Source organism: Typopeltis vanoorti, chromosome 18 (genome assembly GCF_054136105.1).
Source record: "Typopeltis vanoorti isolate ZY-2024b chromosome 18, IOZ_Tvanoo_1.0, whole genome shotgun sequence".
Taxonomy (NCBI): Eukaryota; Metazoa; Arthropoda; class Arachnida; order Uropygi; family Thelyphonidae; genus Typopeltis; species Typopeltis vanoorti.
Window position 1 is genome coordinate 58179132 of NC_143566.1, and position 23418 is coordinate 58202549.

The window sequence follows — 23418 nt, forward strand, 5'->3', positions numbered from 1 at the left end:
TAAGGTGTGGCATCAGGGTCTTCTCTACAAGCTCATCACATTCAATATGCCTACTAATCTAGTTATAATAATTCACTCTTACCTCAGAGACAGATACATGCAAATCAAAATAAATGAAACTCTATCAACCAGACGCAAGGTTCTGGCGGGAGTGCCGCAGGGCTCACTCTTGTTGATATCCCTCAAAACCCAAGCGGAACAATCACTGCATTATATGCTGATGACACTGCATTATTAGCAAGATCTCTCAGCCCCAAGCTAGCTATCAAAAGACTCCAAAACAGTATTCACACACTAGAGAAATGGTTGATGGACTGGAGAATCCAAGCCCACCCACAGAAGAGTTCGGCCATACTGTTCACTAGAAAAAAGCCTCAAATCAAGGAAGATATACATTTACTACGTGTTAAAATCCTGGCAGAATACAGTCAAATATCTCGGCGTAATTCTTGATAAAAAAACTACAATTCACCAATCACATAGAACACACAAGGTCCAAGACATCTAAAGTAATAGCATAGCTCTACCCCATGATCAACAGAAAAAGTAAATTCGATACTCATAACAAACTACTCATATACAAAATGGTAAAACGCCCAGTCATCACTTACGCATCTCCTGCATGGAGTCATACTTCGAACACAAATATTCAAAAGCTGCAGAGAATATAGAACAAATGTCTGAGAATGAGTTTGGATGCTCCTTGGTTTATCAGAAACTCTCAAATTCATAGAGAAATCAACATTTCTTACATCACATCTCTCCTTCATGACCTAGCTGAAAAGTTCTTCATCAAGACAATTAATCATCCGAACCCGCTGATCAAGCAAGCTTCAGACTATAATGAAGCAGATTTCTGCAAATACAAGAGACCCAAGTCAATTCTATGCTCAGCTTAATCTCACTGCCCTTTCATGGCGAACTTAAAGCTCAATAATTCTCCACCCAAAGAACTTTCCTTTTCAGCTGGAGGGGAATATGAAAAGCATTTATGCTTCACCCATCAAGTCGGTACCGTTATGCGATTAAACAGATGAGTTGGAAAAGAAGAAAAAGCCCTTTTTAGGACTTCCAGGGTAACAAACGGCAATGCTGTAGCCAATGAAGTTTTAAATGGGGCTTCGGCTGTTGCCGTTACCCAACCATGACTAGAGCTTTTAGCTCAATAACACTACATCCACACAGATTTTCTTCATTCAGATGACAGGATTAAGAGTCAAGGACTCAGTCCATCGCCCAGTTCTTTTAAGAACTATAAGATTAAATAGATGATTCGATTGCTAGATTCTTCTTCTTTCGATTGAAGATTTAAAGCTATAAGGGATTATCAAGTTGACATTCTTACTTTAAACGGTCTTCACAAATAAAAAGGTCTCCTTTGGTTGGCAAAGTAGACAGCGTCTTTCCTCTCCAAACCAAGACTCAGGATTCGAATTTCACCGAGCCATGGATGTTTATGCCTTTTCAGTGAGAGAAATTTCATTGCTTGACTTGATGCGAAACCATTGCCTTGTTCATTGATTGTGCCTTGACAACAATATGTAGGAGCGTTATTATTATTTTTTGTGATTTTAGGAAAAAGACTGCATTTGACTTAAGTCTGTCCAGCATACTTCTCGTAAACAGTAAAATGTGTCGAGTGAAAAATGACATTTCCATAATTTCAGAGTATTCATTGTATTTTAAAATTAATGTCATTTCCATCCAAGAAAGTTTACTGCTTACGAGAAGTACGCACACAAACTTAAAAAGCCAAATGCAGTTTTTTCCTAAAATCACAAAAAAACAGAAAATAAATAACGCTTCTAAATATTTGTTGGAAAAGAGGAGATAAATGAATTATAATTATTGCTTATAAGGAAAATAAAGATGTGGAACCACATACGAAGACGGGTAGTGGTAGGCAACATCCAGGCACAGTTGGATGTTGTTCGCCAGCTTTTCAAGGAAAATTAACAGATTCCTTCCTTCTCTATAACTACTATCCTCCTCCACTCCACACAGCACTCTCATATTATTACTCTTGTGGTCTGCCTTACGATTAATATAAAAAATGTAATAATTAGTTATTTGTGTGCGGTGGGTAGAATGCCACGTATACAGCGGTTTCTTCTCCCTATGGAACTTCATTATCTTTTAATAATAACATTATCTCTTAATAAGATTAAAAAAAACTCTTGAAAGAAGCTGGCTAACCTAAAATTAAATTTTTAACAAATTAAAAAAATGACAGCTGCAGAATTTTATACACACACACACAGGAATAACAATATATTTTGTTATTGTAAAGAAACTAAGTTATTCAAACACCATCCGATTGCTGAAATCAGGCTTCATTAAATAAGCCAAGTAGGAATGTAAACTACTAAAAAATAAAAACTTTATGAAATGATTCTTAATCTCAAAAATTTCACTTTTCAGTTTGACTACAAATTAAGACTTTTTTTTTTTGTATTAGACAAAAGGATTACTTTTTGTAAGCCATAATTCGTATGCCTATCACCAACTGATCTACGAGAAGCTCGGATGGTGTTCTCTCGGAAACTCGGCTTTTTCGTGCTTCAAAACAGGCAAACCGGTCCCGTGAACACACATTGACAAACATGGAATACTACTGGATAAGGAAGGCAATGGAAAACCAATCCTTTTCTGTAATAATTTCCTAGTCAAGTAGCGTTAAACTCAAGAAACGATTAGGTTGAGGAGAAAAACATCCTCTCTCCCACTGGAGGGAGCGAGATAGAACTATTAAATATAGGTTATATAGGGGTGGTGCAAGAATACCGTAAAAACACCGCACACCACTGCAGATTTCCAATATCTGCGTATGGTAGACAGGAGTCTACGCTTTGAAAAATACATCTTAAAACATTAAACATGTTTTAGGCTTCTAGTAATACTTTAAATACTGGCTATTCACTTAAATCAAAAATCCAACGTGGTTCTTTTTTTTAATACAGTTTCGTTTTTTATTTATTTTTTTATTTATATTCAGTCGTCCGAGGTGCATTACTTAAAACGGGTCATTCCCTTGTAGCATGAACGCACTCCCTAAACAAAAGAAAATAAAAGATAAATTTTTGGTGTCTTCCAAAAGCGGGTCACTTTACGCAATGCATGACGTCCACAGAGCTTATAATTATCCTGCCCCATTCCATCCATTAAGTCTACAACTGAGATTAGTGATGTGATTAACGTCCTGGCCATTCCAACCATCCTGTCGCCTTGCAGTCGCTTGCGAGGGAGAGAGCCAAGCAACTTCTCGGAAGAGTAACAGTCAAATATTCTCCGCTTTCCACTGCTGCTGTGACAAATCGCGTTTAAAATTTGTTTTCCGTATTCAACAAAGCGAGACACGAACTAAGAGACGTTCGCTTTGCCGTTTCGAGACCTTATTGTTGTGACCGTGCAGGGTGCAACCTTGAACGTTTAAAGATATAGTTAAACTATTTTTTTTTTCTTTTGCTTTTCCCTTTATTTTGTGATGGTTACTTTTGCTTTGCTCTTGATAACTGCATGTTACTGAGTCGGTTCAATTGTTACTCCTTTTTTCGATTTTGTTGTTGTTTGTTCGCGTGCTGCTGAGTTTTATATTTGGAAACGGCACACGAAACTATCAAAAAATCATTTCAGTTCAACAAGAATGAAAAAAAAAAAAAACAACAACTATTTCCTTTGAAACGAACTTCGGCAAATTTTTTCTCATCGATCTATTATTTCTTTCCATCTCTCTCAATACACATCCGTCCATTTATATTCTGTTGTGTCTAGTCTCAGGTTCGACTATTCAGAGGTAATATGATGACGAAAACGTTATTCGTGAAATAATTAGTTTAAGGGTCACTAATTAAAATCATTTTACTTGTGGGATTATAAATTATTTATTTGCATATCAATCCCAATGGAAAAGTTCATTCATCTACAAGAGCAGACCATACGATGACAGTTTTGATGAGTAATCCCTCTACCAGACAAGATCAGACGACTTGGGAATGTCTAAAGCGATTGAAAACGTTTCTCCAAACCTTTATGGTACGTTTCCAAAGCTGGATGTTTAGATGTAGAAGAGAAATTATGACCCATTATATCATCATGGATACATTCCATTTTATGCAACTAAAGATGTATTCTGGACATTTAGAGAAATTGTTCAATCACTGGGTGTTCCCATCAATATTCCTGGTTTTTGTTTGTCCTCATCACTTCAGCATTTGACATTCTTTTCCTTCTTTATCTACAGCCTCGCAAAATACTGTCCGGATTCCTTTTTTCGATGCACCACAGGTTTTGCACCACTTATCTTCAACAACAGCACCGTATCTCAGGCGTACACTTGCGCCCTTGTATCGTGGATATTAGATTCGATTGATGAACTACATTTCTTCAGGATTGGTAATCAAGCGTTATTGACAATTTAAAACTATAACAGAATAAAAGGAAAACAAAAAAAACTGTTTACATTTATTATTTACAATTTTTGATGTTGAAGTCGCGTATTCAGCATCGAACCTGACTGTAAAAAAGGTCTTACACTACTTGAATCCCTAAGTGAAAAAAAACATTCTGTTGCAATATTAAAAACCTATTTTTCAACCACAAATAATTAACCTACATAATTCATAGCAAATCGAATAAGCATTCACCCACTGAAAACAGCAATTGAAGCATGAGATGTATAATAGCGTTGGGTCTACTTATATTACTTTACTCTTAAAAATTTAAGTACATTTAACTGCGAACAAACAAATAAAAAGCTTTATTTTTATTAAGGTATATTCTTGTGTAGATTCTAAAAAAATGTTTTTTGATGTATCTTTCTCTATAAACATCCTGAAACTAAAAAATCGTTCTGGGCTATTTCTTGGAGAAAGATATTATATTATAATGTACAATATATAAATAATTATATATTATTCATTTATTTAATCTAATAAAATTTATATAATCTAATAAAATTTATATTATGTAATATATAATATATATTTTTATAATTTTATATATAAATTTTAAATATATTTTAAGTATACACCTAAAATATTCTGGTACGCACCAGATTTCGCATGCATATAACACAAAATAATACGGTATAGTCAAGTTCTAGTGATATTGATAATTTGCGTAACACGTTAACGTATATAATATTGAATTACAGTTTATATTAAAGTAACGTGGAAAATAATATCATGCCTATACAGAGTTGGTTTTGAGGAAATAAAAGAAAATACCTTAATATTCATGATGTAAATAGATTAAACCTTATATCTTCTAAAAGAAAAATCACATCATTAAAAGTTTCTTATAAAATATCATGAAAATATTTCAAACACCTATTATTTTCTGTTGAATTTGTTTATAAAATGAAATTAGTAAGGGCGAAAGCGATTTCACAATAAATATCTTAAATTCCATGTTTTTTTGTGCGATATTACCTTGTTATAGCAATAGCAAGTGAAATTAGTTTAGGAAGTAATGAAATTTGATATATATTAATCGATTCCTAGATAACTGAAAAACAATCTTTTCTATATTTTATATATAATTACGTTTTATTATTAGACTGACCCGTCTTAAACACAGATAAAAGAAGAAAATGATCGAGAAATAGTGAGTGGGGGAAAACACAAAAGGGTACTCTTTTAATAACAGACGTTTAAAATTCATTAAAAACCTCGATATTTATTTATTACCTCCTTCACCAGCTGTGACCCACGACGCAGCTGCGATCAACATAGCAGGCTGGGTACTTTAATTTCAACTTTATCGTACCTTGACGCATGGAGAGAGAGACGCAACTCTACGTTATGACTGTTTATCGACTATTGTGGCCGAGGGGTTTTGAGGGAAAGGGGAATACTTCTCCCAGTATTAGTGAGGGAATACAGGAAAAAAAGGGGGAATAAAAAACACCTGCGTTGGATTTTGGCTATGAACCACTAGATAATTGAATTGTATTTCCCTGTTCTGCGGTAATCTATTAATGCGAGATAAAAAAAAAAAAAAAGAGAGACATCCGGAGCAGACTTTTTTTGGAAACAAAAAAAAAAAACGTCTCCATTGATGTACACATCCAGAAGCAAGATATGTTTTTATATAAAAAAAAAAAAGCCATAAAAAGGCTTGCATTGTCCAAAAACAATCCGCTCGCTTTCTAAGCAAATGAAAAAAAAAATCAAATTGTAGAATTAAAGTCTTTTTAAAAATGTATAAATATTAAATAACTAACCTCTAAGTTATTGCGTGTAATCTTGACGTCAATTCAAACCCGAGTTTTTTTTTTTCCCTACGACAAGATTAACCTGAAGACTTTTCTTTCTAATAAATCAATGCAGGCAAAAATCCCACGTTACGTTCCAATTTGCAAACTTAACTAATACGCCATTGAATGTTTAAGTTCACTGATATTTAAAACACATCTGATGTCCACACGCAAGAGAGTTCTATATTTTCGAGAAAAAAAACAAACAAACAAACTTCATTTGTCTGAAGCGAAGTGCCTAGAATGATAACAGCTGTCACATCTCCAATGCACCATTAACAGCACGCGACTTACATTTTCTCTGAGTATTTTGCTCCTTTTATATAAATAGCTAAGTCGGCTAAACGTACTCGATTCAGAAGAAAGATGTACAGTTTAAGTATTTACATGGGCGATGAATCCAAGCAATGCGATTATCCATTGAGAAAACACACACACACACACACACACGCGCGCGAAGAGCATACTGGGCCAAAGGAGAAAAAAAAAATTGAAAAATGTGATAAAAAGAACAGTTAGAAAAACTGCCTTCGTCAGATATACAATAGAAAATAAGGAGCGGATGCTGCACGTGGCTATCTAGAGAATATGTGCAGCCTTAAAAACATTACATTTTTGTAAGTGTTCATGGAATCTTCCCGGCTTTTATTTACGATGCTCCCGCAACGATCAAATACTTGGCTGAAAGAGATTTTTAAATGATTGAATTATTGTGAATAGGATAATTCCATTAAATCATGCACCAAATTTATTTTCAAAAATACTCGAACAACGAGGAGAGAAAAAAAAAACGCAGAAAATGTAATAAAACAATTCAATTTTCTTTCTTCCAAGTTTATTCTTTCACTTTAATAAATTTGATGGTTCTCAGTATCGCGTCTCCAAGTCGCGTTTGGTTTTGCGATAATAAAATCCTTAGCTATTATTAGCTAACCGATGCAGAAAATTACATTTTAATGGAGAAATGTAATAATAATTATACTTCATCGTTACAATACTGCGTACATGCACATTTCACTGACGCTAGCAGAGATGAACACGCATGCTTGTTCCAAGTACCCGGATCATTATATACGACGGGGGGGAGGGAGCTGAAAAGTTCTGATAAACACCTAAAACAAAAATGAACATTTAAAGCAACTGATAATCACAAGAAAGAACATATCTTAAAACCCTTTAATCCCATGCTTCATCAAATTATAATAATTTGTTCTTTTTCATTTAAGATATACAAGAAGAGTTGCTTTAATATCATTTTTGTTTTAGGCGTTTATCAGAACTTTTCAGCCCCCCGCTTTCCTCGTAGATAAAAGTCGTATCACCACAATGTGAGATTTTAATTGTATTTTATATAACGCGTTAAGTATTATTGAAATATTAATCATATTACCTCGACAGGAATAGAGATAAGCCATCTCGTTTGCAGTCACACGCTTATGATGTGTTATTTTTAAGCATTCATGAGTTATTTTTATATATAGAAAAATATTTACTAATGCGTTTGTAATATTTACAAGTTGCTATTTGAACTGCATACTGGTGTCGCAAAATAAATCCACCTCTAATATTCCTTCCATCCCTTAGAACGGAGAGATCCCTTCATGAGGGGGTGTACGAGGAATTGATGCTCCTCTGCTACAAAATTCTGGGCACCAACGTCTAATTTTATTACACGGTGGTGGACATAGTCTAATGTTGTTATTAATTATAATTTATGTAATACTTAACTGAAAATAATTATATTTTAAGAACTGCGTTAGCATTAACCACGAGAGCATTGGGAAAGTATCTCATCCCTAGATATCAAGAATCTAGGGGATGTATCATTGCATCTAGTTAGATGTAATGATACAAAGTTATTCTGGTGTCACGTTTCTTGCGATAGAAAAATTAAACATACTGAATTAGCATTAAATCTTTCACCGGATCCACAAATAAGTTCATCCGCATACTGAATGACCAACTTCTACCTTTCGTCACCATTGACAACCACAAACCTTACCGGTGTTAGCATTTCAAAAGATGCAGTTGACTATCACTGTACACATTTATTCTTCATTACCATAGTTACACAAATACTGCAGTCTCCAGAGAGAGATCCTGACGTACCCGAGTTGTATATATAAATACATTTATTTCCTCCTTTAGCAGATGCATTCATTCATAATCGTAATCCCACGGGGATTCATGTAGAAAGCAGCATCGGCGAATGTCCTTTAATTACATCTAAAAATCCTTCGCTGTTTTTTTTTCTTCTTTCTATCAGCATTTATTCTATCTGCAACCATTATTAAAGGTCGCAGAAGACAATCAGTAATTTGATGCAGGCATGAAGCAACTTCAGTTTCTAGTTGATCTGTGATTTAGACAGAGAGAGAGAGAGAGAGAGAGAGAGAGAGAGATACTTAAACTCAAGAAATCACAATATGTTCCCTTTTCTCTATAATCATTTCTTTCTATAGCAAATACAAATGTTAGTTGCACATAAAAGACGAAGCCAGTGGCATAAAGAGGATTAAAATATGAATAAAATCGCACTACCAGAGTACTAAAATATTGCGCCGATGCCATAAAACAGTATGGCTTTTAAGGTCTGGCTCGAGTAGACATCCAAAAGAATGTACGTAATGTGTGCTATTTCTTTTGTTGTGGATATGGAAAGGAAATGTATTTCGTATGTCAAATATTCCATATTAGCTGATCTGCTGCCACACGTGCGTTACTCATGAAGAGCTTAATTCGCGTAAAAATAAAATACAGAAATAACAACAGTGAATCAAAATAACTCGCACTTCATTTATATTGTCTAATCGAAAAAAATCAAAGGCAATGGTGCAAAGTTGATTGCATTATTAGCAGCATGCAGAATTATCTACAACAACACGTTGCCATGGTTACCGGAGTTGAGCATTATAAAAATGGTTCTATATCATCACAATAAGGTCGTTTTAAAGTTGTATAAGCCAATATACAACTTAGAAATATAAATACACATAAAGAAATCGAAGATATGTAGCTATAAAGTTTAGCAATTGTGCCGCAGGCGAGTTTCAGTCTATTTTCTCACTGCACAAATAGCAAATGTCTCAATGCTTTACAGAAAGCGGTCACATTTTTCTTTTTCGCTTTCATCTACTCCCCTCTTGGGATTCACTTTCTTTCCAAATCTGTAGACGACCCTGCGAACACCATTTTGCCTAGCATTAAACTCGAATAGGCTGTTCAATAATGGATGTTTCATTCTTTTTTATTTTCTTTTCTATAAAAAAAAAAAAAAAAAAAAAAAACGTTTCCAGAAAATTCGAGAACTCCGAACGAATCCTGTGTGTGTTTGAGATAACAATATAATTCACCGAAAGCATAACAACGTTTTCAGTTAAGAGTTAAACATTACTGTCACGTCTCCAAAGCTAGAAAGTTTATTATCTGCTTTGTGTAAAATAGCAAACAACCTCCAAAAAAGGAAAGAGAAAAGGATAGCTTTGAAAAACAGAACTAAAATGTCATAAGGGTGGTAAGAACACGAAGAAGAATTAGTAGAAATACAACGATGTTCTTAAATATAAATTACCGAACCAGTTGAGGTGGCATGCAATAAAATTACTTTAGCAAAACACAATAATTCTAGACACTATGCTAACACGTGTGCATTATACGTTTTGCGTGCATATTGCTTAGTAGAAGCTCGAGTACACAGAAAGTACTAGTTTTCTTTCTGACCATGATACAACCTACTGCAGTCTTCACCACAGCAACGAGAATATTATTAATCTCCTACTCAGTGTAACTACGGATAAACGGTGCATAGATCCGTCTGAAGAATGCTAGTAACAGTTTATATGTGATGGTGTTTTAACGACTAAAATTAATTTACTTCAATTATCATCAGTATTTTAAAACATACTAACTTTTGCTGTACTTAAAAATTATGACAATTAATGATTAAGTCACATTTTAAATGAATAAATATTTGTTTCATTATCAATTCAGCGTATTAATGAGCTGGATTTAGAAAGAATGACAATACTTTGGACCATATTCACACATTAAGACAGCTCATTGAAAAATCAATTCAATACAATAAACCCTTATGTCTGGCCTATATAGACTACGAAAAAGCATTTGATTCAGTTAAAACATCTGCAACACCAAGAGCTCTTGAAACCCAGGGAACTGAGAAACCATATATTGAAACACTAAAACATATTTACAAGAATGCAACTTCTGTAATTAAATTATATAAAAACAGTGAAAAGTTCCCAATACAAAAAGGCATCCGGCAAGGCGACACCATGTCTCCCAAATTATTTACAGCTGCACTAGAGGAAGTCTTTAGAAGCCTTGATTGGGAAACAAAAGGAATAAACATAAATGGAGAAAGGCTGCATCGTCTGAAATTTGCAGATGATATTGTCCTAATAGCAGATAATCTGGAAGAAAGGCTAAATCAGCTAAATGAAGCCTATAGAATAATTGAATTAAAAATAAATAGAGAAAAAACACAAATAATGATGCATAAATATATTAACCATAGAACTGTCAAATTTGAAAACCATGAAATAGAACAAATTACTTCATATGTATATTTGGGCCAATTGTTATCCTTTGAGGAGTGCCAAAGAAAAGAGATTGAACGAAGAATTCACCTTGGATGGATGGCGTATGGGAAAATGAGAGACATATTCAGAAGTGATATCCCTATGCGTCTAAAAAGGAAAGCTTTCGACCAGTGCATACTTCTGTCCTAACATACGGAGGAGAAACGTGGACTTTTAACAGAAGCCCTAAACAAAAAGCTGAGAACATCGCATGGAGAGAAGTATGCTAAAAATAACACGAAGAGATAAGAAGACAAATACCTGGATAAGATCTCAAGCAGGTGTCATGGATAACGAAATATACTTCACGTACTGCGTATACGAAAAAAAAGAAATAATGATTTACAAGAATAAAAAAAAAAAACAGACAAACTTTGCTTCCATTGATGAACGGATAACTCTCTACACTTATATTGATCCCGGTTATTATTATTTTGGTATACAGTCCTATTAATTTTTATTTGTTTATTAATAGTTTATTACATTTTTGGTTGATCATGTTATAGCTTTTCGTTCACAGTTTATGTTACCTGGTTAAAACCTGGTCATGTCGACTGATGATACTAAAATATAAATCTTTTTGTTCAATGCTAGCTTCAGTTTAGAAACCCCTGAGTAGAGAGTAGAGAACACATTTTTTCCCCGTTCTCCTGGTGAATAAAATATATATTTTTTTAAAACAAATGCTCAGCAGGCACGAGGAAAACAAAGAAAAACATTAAAAAAATCCACATTTCTTTCTCTCGAATATTTTAATATTTTCGGAAAGAACAGACAAAATTCCAAAACATAAAAAAAAAAAAAAGACAACTCCTACCTGATCCACTCGTACATTCTCCACGGTGAAGTTGAACCAGACTCGATGGCGGGGATTGGCCATATCCGGACGAACATAGAGGTCATACTCATACTCACAGATATAGTCCACACGGCCCAGGTTCCCTGCAGAATCGAAGAGAGGTTAGTTAAGTAGGCTATTTGTATTCAGTTGTTGGAGAGAAAGCAGGACCGTAGAACAAGTACAAAGGCAACACGGGAACTACCGATGCTTTGCATAAAGCAACCGTGTGCTGCGAGTTTTGTGGGGCAATTGCTCCAAACCCGCAGAATTCAGCCTTTTACAAGTAACTACGGAATACATTGACGGGGGTAAACGGCTGCTTGGCATCGAGTTTGAGTAACGGGATAGAATCGTTCAAGACGCTGCCATATGGGGAAAGAAGTATTTTAGGGTGGGCGAGTGGGTGGAAGAGGAATGTTTAGAAATTCTATTTTAGACTGAATTGACAGCGGCACTGTCATTCAGCACGGCAAACTGCGCACTCAACTCATGTCGTTTTGCGTATCAAGTAGATGTGTGAATGGAACAAAAATCACTTCTCCTCGCTATTAGGGAGGGGTGGGGGCGTGGGGCTTTTCTTGTTGGTTCGATCAATTAAGAACACGAAAACAGCAACGAAAAGGATTTCTGAAGTGGGCCCACGTAAAAGTACTTTTTGAAAGATTTCTGTCACTCCAAATATTTAACTTTTAGCAACCATCTGAGAGCCAATCAGATTATTTCTAGCAGGTCTTTATATTAGTTGATTGAAGTCACGTATTCTTCATTTGTATTTGTTCTAATGCGATAAAATGGAATGCTTTTATAACTTGATATATTTACATTATAATTACATTAAACTAATAATCATACCACGTTCATCATTTCCAGCATTATCACTTAAAAACATCCGCCTTGTCCTAAGGACTGAACTTCCCACGTGTACCTAAAACAACCACAAGTAACTTGTCTTGTTTTTATACTGCATGGTTAGCATATTTTCTTTTATTTCTCTACCTTCTTAAAACAATCTTATATCATACAAAATAGTCGTATATTATAAAAGAAAAAAGCAGGTGATCCGAAAGAATAATCAAAATCGTCCGACCAAACAAGTTAAGGAGAAAATTATGTATGGACACTCAATCAGGGGGATACTGAACGAAATTCTCGGGGACAAAAATTCACGATATTAGCCACGCCATCCGGATGCAAAAAGGTAAGTCGAAGGAAATGATTATTGGTACCAATGATTTGAGAGGCGAGAAGTATTCTATGAGGAAGGAGGTAAAGGAGTTGTTAGAAGAGGCAAAACTGAAGAGCAGAAGGCGAAGACCGTAAGTCTCCTACCACGCTATGATAGAGGCGAACTGAGAAGGACGTTGATAACCAATGAGTCCATACGTAGATTGTGCAAAAGGAATGATGTAGAATTTATGGATCTGCAGTTTGACGGATAGAAGGATTCGTACAATGCGGATGGACTTCATCTGAATGGTTTTGTCTGCAGAGAACTTTGTTCACCGAGCATGCTGGAGTGCAAATTCAGGGAAACTCAAGCAATTAGGGTAGAAGCAAGTGATTTTGTGTGAAGGCACCCATGAAGCGAGTAATCTAGTCTCTCAAGCAAAATATTGAATAGGGTAGTCAATTCATAAAGTAAAGGTGGGTGGGGGGGGGAATAAAGAGATGTTGCCGTTTCTATATACTAATGCAAGGAGGAGGAGTTTTTGGCATTGGTTAGTGCAACCTCGCCAAACTTTATAGGCATTAGCGAGACTTGGCTAACAGCAGATGATGTACTTACAGGGATTGAATGGGAAGGGTTTAGTATTTTCAGGAAAGATAGAGAAAATAGGATGGTGGAGGGAGGAGTACTGATGATAGCAGATGAATTGCAACAAAAAATGGAGACGGTGGCTGTTCATTTGAAGCAATCTGGTGTGAGATTAAGACCAGCAGAACAAAATATTTAGTTCGATGTTGTTATTGGCCAGGGAGTTCCGCAGATGATCTGGAAGAGATGCGTTACCAAATTAGTACAATTGAATACTGGTCGAGTGATTATTATGGAGATATAGACTGGAAGGGAGAAAGATCACATGACAGAAAGGAAATAAAATTTATACATCTGCTGAGAGATAATTACTTAAGGCAGCATCTGATGGAGGAGACTAGGGATGGGAGAGTATTGGACCTGGTCATAAGATCAGAAGAGCTATCTATAACCAAGGTGACAACATTGCCTCCAATTGATGAAAGTGACCATACGGGCTTGACTTGGGAAATCGTAAAACATGAGGGATATTCTATCAAGAAGGATTATTTGCGGAACTACAAGGCAGGTGATTTTGACATGCTTAGGAAAAAGCTGAAATCTGTACTACGGCATAAAACACTGCAGGTTACGGAAGTTAGTAGTGCATGGGGTATAGTTAAGGGTCATCTAGAGGAAGCAGTATTAAATTGTATACCTAGGGTAAGGAGCGTTCATCTTGTAGGAGTTAAATGGATAAGTAATATCATTAAGCACGAGCTGGAGAAGAAGAAGAAAATGCTGTGGAGGGGATATAAAGAGAAAGGTGACCAGCAAACTCATGAAGAGTACAAGGCTCAGGCAAGAAAGACGACCAGTATGGCAAGGAAGGCAAAATCAGATTATGAAAAGAATTTAGCCAAACAGGTCAAAGGAAATCCCAAAGAGTTCTTTCGTTATGTGGCAAGTAAGAGGAAGAATGACTGTGGGAGATTAACTTTAACGAGTGATGATGGTCACTACCTATAACCAGGTAAAATAGAAAATGTGAAAAAAGAAATGGAAAGACTTGAAATAGAGACATTCTGGGCATTAGTGAGACGAGATGGGAGGGACAGGGTGATTTCTGGAGTGGAGAATTTCGGATAATATATTCAGGAAAAAAGAAGGGTGAGTCAGGTGTTGCAATAATGCTTCATAAAAAAGTTGGAAAGTTAATCACTACAATAATTAACTATAGTGACAGAATCATGGCGATAAGCATTCAAAATGAACCAGTAAACCTCAATATTATAATGGTCTACATCCCAACATCACAACATAGAGATGAAGAAATAGAAGAAATTTATGAACAAATAGAAGATATCTTGAATAGCTTTAAAGACAAAGACAATACAATAGTAATGTGAGATTGGAATGCTATAGTGGGAGAAGAGAGCAATGATAATGTTTCGGGAAGATTTGGTCTTAGACGTAGGAATGAAAGAGGAAAGCAATTAATAGAATTTTGTACACAAAAACAGTTAGTTATAGCAAATACACTATTTCAAGTTCCAAAAAGAAGATGATACAGCTGGAAAGCACCTGGGATTCAAATAGATATCAAATAGATTATATTTTGGTCAAGAAAAGATACAGAAACCAAATAAAAAAATTGCAAAAGCTATCCAAGTGCCGACATTAGTAGTGACCATAACCTTGTCTTAATGAAAACAGAACTGAAACATAGGAAACAAATCCAAAGATACAAACCAATAAGATGGAACCTTGAAAAATTAAAGAAGTAAAGAGAGGATACCAAGAGGCAACTGATCATAACATTCCAGAAAACATAAATAGTCAGAATAATATTGAAAACCAATGGAATATGATATAAGAGTTAATTACAAATTTATCAAATCTATTATTGAAAAATGCAGAAAAAGAAAAAAGAAAACATTGGATAACGGATGAAATACTTGGCGTTATGGATGAAAGAAGAAAATATAAAAATGCTGTTAAAATGAAGATGTGGCCAAATACAAATATCTTAAACATCAAATTACAAGAAAATGTAGACAATCCAAAAAAGTATACCAAAGAAGAACAGTGTAATAACATAGATGAATTATTTAAAAAAGAAAACATAGAGAAAACCTATAAAGAAATTAACAAACTGACTTTCGAATTTCATAAGAACAGTAAAAACAATGCCATCAAAGATGAAAATGGAAAATTACTAATAGAATCTGAGGATATATTAATGGAATGGAAGAATTATCTTGAAAATATCTATAATGGCGACGAACTTGATGTTGATATCAGCATAGAAAATCAAAATGAAGATAATCTAGGACCACCAATAATGCAAGAAGAATTTGATAAAGCACTGTCTGAAATGAGTAAGGGAAAAAGTCCAGGTGTAGACAACATTCCTATAGAACTGCTACAAAATCTAGGTGATGAGACAAAAACCTTACTATCAATTAATAGCCCAAATCTATGATAGAGGAGAAATACCAAAGGCGTTTATGAAATCAACCATAATACCAATACCAAAAAAGAATAATGCAAACAAATGCAGCCAATTTAGAACAATAGCTTTAATCCCACATGGTCGCAAAATTCTGCTAAAAATTATTCAAAATTTAATTTATCCAAAAATAGATTGTCTATTGGATGAAGACCAATTTGGATTCAGAAAGAATAAAGGAACAAGAGAGGCAATACTCTGTTTAAGAACAATACTAGAGTGAAGATTAGACCTTAGTCAAAACACTTACATTTGCTTCCTTGATTTAGAGAAAGCGTTTGATAAAGTAAACCAGCAAATACTCCTAAATTGTCTAACTAAAATCGGCATAGATTTGAGGGATAGGAAAATAATTTATAAAATTTACAAAAATCAAAATGGACGGATTGAATTCAATGATAAGAAGAAAATAATAAATATAGGAGTGAAGTAAGACAAGGATGTATACTTTCGCCACTTTTATTTAATTTATATATTGAAAAGACCATTCAGGAAACTAAAGATAAAATAAATAGTGGCATAAAGATAAATGGTGAGCAAGTCATGTGTATAAGATTTGCTGATGACATAGCCCTTGTAGCAGAAAAAGAACGTTAAAAACAATGCTAGAATTGCTAAATAATAATCTTGAAAAATATAAAATGAAAATCAACACAGATAAGACTAAAATCATTGTTACACGCAAAATACCCATCAATACAGAGCATATAGATATCATAAAGATGGCAAAAGGTAGACATCGCAAAAGCCAAATTCTCTAAGATAAAAAGCATTTTTAACAGGAAACCTCAACCTACAATTGAAAAAAAAAAATAGTAAAGACATTGATATGAATGTGAAACCTGGATTCTAGGCAGAGAAGATGCAAGAAGATTGGAGGCTTTTGAAATGGGGTGCTGGCGTCGCATGAACAAAATAAAACGGACAGAAAAAAAACAAACCAACAAGTCCCGAGAGAGATAAACGAAAGAAGAACTCTAATAAAATCGATCAAAATTAGAAGGGAAAGGTGGTTTGGACATATACCTCGACATGGACTTGTGAAAAGAATAACTGAAGGCAAAATAGAGGGGGAAAGAAGAAGAGGCAGACCAAGGAAAAGCTTTCTTGACCAAGTCAAAGACAGCACGGGTTTGAGGAGTTACCAGGAGGTTAAGAAGAAAGCCAATGACAGAGCGGAATGGAGGAAATTGCTGCTGAGCTACCAGTCAGTCCCAAGACAGATGCAACTGATGATAATCACTCAATTATTTTATCAAGCAGATAAAATAGTTAAGTTACTGAATGATCACTTTGCAAGCCTATATCTTCCTTAACTTATGTGACAGACACTAATGTGAGAACAGAGGTGGATGAATTGGAGGTTCTTAAGATATTGCAAAATTTCAATGCAAATACTGCCGTGGGATTAAATGGGATATCAGCTAAGGTTTTGCGAGAATATGCAAGGACACTGGCAATTCCTTTGACTAAGCTGTTTAATTTAAGTCTCAGCTCTGGTAGAGTTCCAAGGGAATGGGAAATAGGACAAAATTGTTCCTTTGCATAAGGGAGGTTCTAAGACTACAGTAGCCAATTACAGACCAATTAGTAACTCAGGCGTGGTGGCAAAAGTACTAGAAAAATTGGTAAAACAAAGGATTCAAGAATAGACAGATAACAATATGATGCTGTGAGGGTCAACAAGGCTTTGTGAAGGGTCGGTCACGCCTTAATAATTTACTAACTTTGTATAATAAAGTAACAGCTGAGTTGGATAAAGGAAATGTCTACACGATGATTTTGCAAGGGCATTTGAGAGAATACCAATGGAACACTGTTTCGCAAATTAGAACAAATGGTGACGGATATGACACCAGTTAAGTGGATAAAAGGGTGGCTGCTGGACAGATATCAAAAAGTGGTATATGGAGGGGAAGAATCGAGGCCAAAACAGGTGACTAGTGGAGTGCCACAAGGTTCAGTGTTGGGACCATTCCTATATAATTTGTACATAAACGATATAGGAAATAATCTGAAAGGAAATATTCAGTTGTTTGCTGATGATGCGAAATTAGGTGCAGTAATAGTTAATCAAGGCAATGTGGAGCTTGCAGGACGATTTAAATAGGCTGTCAGTATGGGCAAAAGTTAATGGGTGTCAGTTTAATGTCGAGAAATGTAAAGTTATGCATTTTGGACTAAATAGATTACAAGCCATGTATCACATTGATGGCACTGTACTCGAGGAAACAGATGAAAGTAGAGATTAAGGGGTAGTGGTAGACAGAGGGTTAAAGTTTAGAGGACACAATGCTAAAGGTAGCCATAATATTATTTGGCTATTGAAGAACAGATTAACAAGTAGAGATAAGGAAGTTGTAATTCCTATTTATAAGGCCTTGATACGCACACATCTGGTCCCGTGGGTTTCTTGGGGGATGAGGAAGCGGTGCAGAGGATTCAGAGACGAGAGTGGCCTGTTGAATGTTCTTTATGAGGATAGATTGAAGGCGTGTGGATTGCAGAAGTTGATTGATAGGAGAAAAAGAGTGGATATGATATAAACATTTAAGCTGCTTAAAGTGTTTTATAGGATAGATGCAGGGGAAAATGTTTGGCTAGAGGAACCAGAACAAGGGGTCATCCCTGGAAGTTGAATAAAGCTGTGGTCAGTAGAGGTGTGAGACACTAGATTTTTTGCTTGAAGAGTGGAATGGGTTGCCAGAGTCAGTTGTGAGTGCTTGTTCTGTTAATGGGTTCAAGGAGAGGTATGATAGATTGCGTGAATAGATTGGGTATCCCGCGATGAGTCTACGGACTCCATGGAGGTGCCCGTGTAATAATACGGGCTTATTGAGGGCATCACCCAATACCCGATTCTAACCCATAGAATTCTTTAGAGAAGCAGTTAATTTTGCGGGTTGTATGATGCCATTTTTAAAGCTCCCATCGTTACACAGTGGGTAAATCACTCGCAAACAGATGCGTAATCATGAATGGTACAGAATTTCGCCATATGTGATTTTTCCTTTTCGTCATTCTACATAGGTGTTGTCCTATAGATCGTACAACATACGTAATCGAAGTGATTCTTCATCACAACTCGAATATATCATATCACTCTACCTATTGTGAAGCGTTTCCATCGTAACCAGAAATAAACGCTTAGTCCTTATAAGGACTGGCTTGCTTAAAGGGGCGAAGCAAGAATGCTTTTCATCTTCCCCGTTATCTGTAGAGGACAGTGTAGGGATAAGGTGTTATTCAGCTATTAAATTAAAGCTCTGATCATGGCAGGAGGGTAACAGCAACAGCCGAACCTCAGTTAGAACTTCACTGGCTACAGCATTGCCATCCATTACCCTCCAAGGGTATTGGATTGAATGAATCAATCAATCGTACTCTAAACGGATTAATTATTTATATTTATCTCTTATAAAAAAAACTAAATAGTGTGTTATGAAATGTTCAACAAAAATCCAAATTTAAGTTTAAAAAAATCTTTACATTGAATTATCATATATTATAGTTTATATATGAAATAATATAAATATTGCAATATTTAAGGAAATATAAAAATAAGACTCGAAATAATTTTAGCATAACTTTCTCAAAGCTTTCCAAAAGAAATAATATTTCAGATGACAATTGAGAGTATTTGATCATTTTTATTTTCGACGACACTATACTGCACTAGTTTATAACGGCGGTGATGCTGATCTTGATTAAAGAGCAAGCATTCAATACAGTATCTCAAAACACATCGTGCTCTAAACGAAGAATTGATTAGACCTAATTCTCCAATTGTCACATCCCTACTTCCAGCTAACCTTTCAAACTGATGTAGAAGTAACATTTTGTTAAGCTGAGTGTCGTGATTAGACAAAGATTTTATATGGACTGCTCCGGGTGGGATCTCTTTTCACCTCGTTCTGATCCTGATTTGACCCAAGAATATAAAGATCCTGTGGGTGATAATGTCACGAGCGTGTGATGCAAGTTCTCCGCATCTTACAACAAATCGAATGGGAGGAAAATTACTGAGTGTTGACCAGGCAACAGAGCTTCTGCAAATCAGCATCAGTGCTTCATTTTTCACCCCCATGTCCACCAATCAGTTGATGAATTAAGTAATTTTTACTTTGTTTTTCTAAAATAAAGCACCGTTTCACGGGTTGATGATTGTTGCAGGAGGTCAGAGCAGTTTTGATAGATGGCACAAGTATTTCATAGGTGATATTATCAAATATAGCCCGCAAACTCTGTAATATGCTTACGCTTATAAAACAGGCCACAAGATCAACTGCGATAATTTTTTTTTACGAAGAAAAGGAGCCAAGTTAGTTCGATTACTTTTCGTCATTTTCATATAATTCTACCCTGAGGAAATCATGTGCTAGCTAAGTGACGTCGGTATTATCATTAAGTAGCGAATTAAACAAGTACTTTATACATGATAAATTCAATCAATTATAAAACGCCAAAATATCCTCTATAAATCAATGAATTGTGACAACAGTGTCAAAAATATATCCAACATAAAAATCCCCCAGGATGTTAAGTGGCAGAACGAAGAATTAGTTATAGTTTATAATCGCATGGTTTAATTACTCCCCTAAAAATCATTTCAATTAATAGTTATTGAATAATACAAGAAATATTTTCGGCATGACTCGTTACACTAATAAAGTACTTATATAGCTATACATATGTTTTAATTATGAATAACGAATGCAGACCTCACAAGGTGGCGCACACATCAACTCAGGCTTTTCACACTTATTATTAGGTAATCTTCAAGTAAAGTAGGTAATTTCTCCTAACGAGAATTAAAACATTTATGTTTTTCACAATACGAATTCTGCTATCTGTAACAATACAGTCATTAATGCAAATAATCTATATATTTTTTAAGGAAATATATTATTTGCTTCATAAAGAGACCTTAGGTGAAGTTGGTCCATTGTAATAATTTATTTAAAAACATAAAATTGTTATTAAAAAATGCTGTATTAAGCCGACGATAAAAAAATTACGAAATAAGACAAGTTACTTGTTTATGTTTACAAATTACACACAGTAGACCTGATCGCTTTAAAAGTAAAATTTAATCCTTACCATAGAATGGTTGTCCTCAATTATAAAAGGGATGACATCCGTACAGGCGATGAATATGGTATGATTCTGATATGTAATGATATAATATATTTATAAAAATATATAATTTGTACATAAATAGAGTTTAATATATGCTAACAAAATTCTTTATGAGAGCAAAATAAATTCATTGTCATAATAATAGTGATTGAGGTCCACATTTTATTTTATTGCTTGTGTTATGTAGATTACGGTTACTTGGGTGACTGGTAGCTATGGCAACCTGACCAATGTTTAATTTCATAAAATAGAGTGCTACACCATACTAAGCCATAAAATCCGTTTTAAATATACGACAAATTAGAAAGCTTGATTAATGCTGTAATCGGTCGAAATGACTTTCCTTGTATACGTTTTGACTCGCCAGTCTCCGTTGTCTTCTTCAGTGACTCTGGAGAGAGCCGGGCAAGGGGGGGGGGGGAACTAAAAACCCTTAAAAACGTACATTGCCAAAAATGTCTCGAGGGTAAAATTAGACTTGAATGATCAAACTTTGTTATTCGCTGAGGGAGAAAAATCCCATCTGTAGCTTTTGTCCTTACCCTTAATACAATTAACGTAGTCATTGAGGATGCACGTGAGTTTGCATACCAATGCTACTTTTTTTTTTTTTGTTTTGCGCTTTGGGAAGCTGGTGAGGAGTGTTCCTGTTTTTGCATTTTTTTAAAAAACTGCTGTATACGATAGACGGGGCAACTTAATTTTGTTAATTAGTTGGCCTTTTATTCGATGGCAGCAGTTTTAAAGGACCCGTGTGTACCACACTCCCCCGTTTGACTCCCTTCTCGGTATTAGGAAGTTAATGAAATTACATCGATGACTGCAATCTTGCTTATAAAAACAACAGAATTTAACCAAATCACCATTTTTTATTCATCGTTTCTTCAGCTTCATCAAGTTTCTTGCTTGTCAATGAGCACAGTAGAGCGGATTTCGAATATGAGACCGAACTTGAGACTCTTCCACAACGTCTTATTTTTTAAAAAACAAAATGTTGACATCGAAAGAGGATACACGATGTTTAAGGAAGTAAGTTCAAAATATTATCCGAAATTAGCTTCGGATGATCTATTTCCAATCAATAATCAAAACCAAAAATAATATTTCCCATCCACGTTCAATACGGTGGTAAATACATTGCTTATAATGAAGATAAAACATTCGCACGTGGCTGCTCTCGAAAACAACATGACAGTAAGAGAACAACAATGGAATAATAACAGCATCTTTATCAATAATCCCATTTTGTGGCACCAATAGTGACAGGAATGTCTTCTTTCTGAAAATAAGATACGTAAACTTAATCTTATTCAATCCGATAAGGTTGAATCATCTACTTAGCAATTAGTGCAACCAGTTCGCCACTCCTTTCCCACATCACCTACAGGCAAGTATTTTATATCTGCATCACGTGGCTGCTTTGCATCTTTTGAGAAACGACAAACCTCCGCCTGCGTATGAAACTGACTAATTCACCAGGGGCGAATGCTGGTCTTGAAATTCACGCTGGCTCTTGTTATCATTCAAGGAGTGAGAGATGCGATTGAAGTCTGATTAGCGGAATAATGAATTACTGACCATTTAAAGCTATACATTTAGAAATTTATGCACATTTAATCATACAAATACAACATTTATTTTACAAATGGTATTCTTTCTTTTTCAATTTAACTACTTGAATACAAATTCTACCCTACGGTTCTTCTTTATGAACTGGTCAATAACATCGTCATAAAAAGTTGGTTGTTACTTAATTTTCCCAAGCAACACGCACACTTGTAAAGGATGCTGAAGCTCACTGGCTAGAGCTACGTTGACTGAGTATGGCCTGTGTTGAAGCAACAAAGTGAGACGACGTGAAATGGCTATGCGCGCGCATGAAATTACAGTGCTGCTGCTAAGACCTGGAAGCTCCTACAATTGAGCAAGCCAAGGTAGCTTTGACTAGAAGAGCAAGCATCGGCCTTCGATACACAACGCAAAGCTCAATTATTGCCGAACAAACTTAAGACGTCTTCTGTCTACAAAAATAAAAGCCTAAATGGAATGCTTATAAACACATGCATTTATTAACAAATAAATATTACTTCTTTCTCAATTAATGAGCTTGCGCAGAAAACATGGAGAATTCGCCACTGTAATTCACCTTTTCATGAAAAAAGTCCTGACAAAAATTCTTCTCTTCATGGACAGAATTCAAACCATCTTTCCAACTAAAGAGCTTTCTGGAAACCAATCTTATTAGTTATTACACTTGCAATTTATAGCAGCAAACGAAGGTACTTAGTTACGCTAATGCTAGTCATGTAGTTTATGTTCCAGCTCCGTCATAGAAGC

The 23418-nt window shown here is 35.2% G+C and overlaps 1 protein-coding gene across 1 annotated transcript in view; it reads right to left on the reverse strand.

Annotated features, from left to right (window-relative positions):
- Nucleotides 1-23418, reverse strand: part of LOC150096698 (cytosolic carboxypeptidase 6) — a 414915-nt gene that overhangs the window by 363139 nt on the left and 28358 nt on the right. The window contains exon 3 of the mRNA XM_090408692.1: nucleotides 11672-11796. Within this exon, the coding sequence (XP_090264818.1) occupies nucleotides 11672-11796 (125 nt within the window). The remainder of the gene's footprint in view (nucleotides 1-11671; nucleotides 11797-23418) is intronic.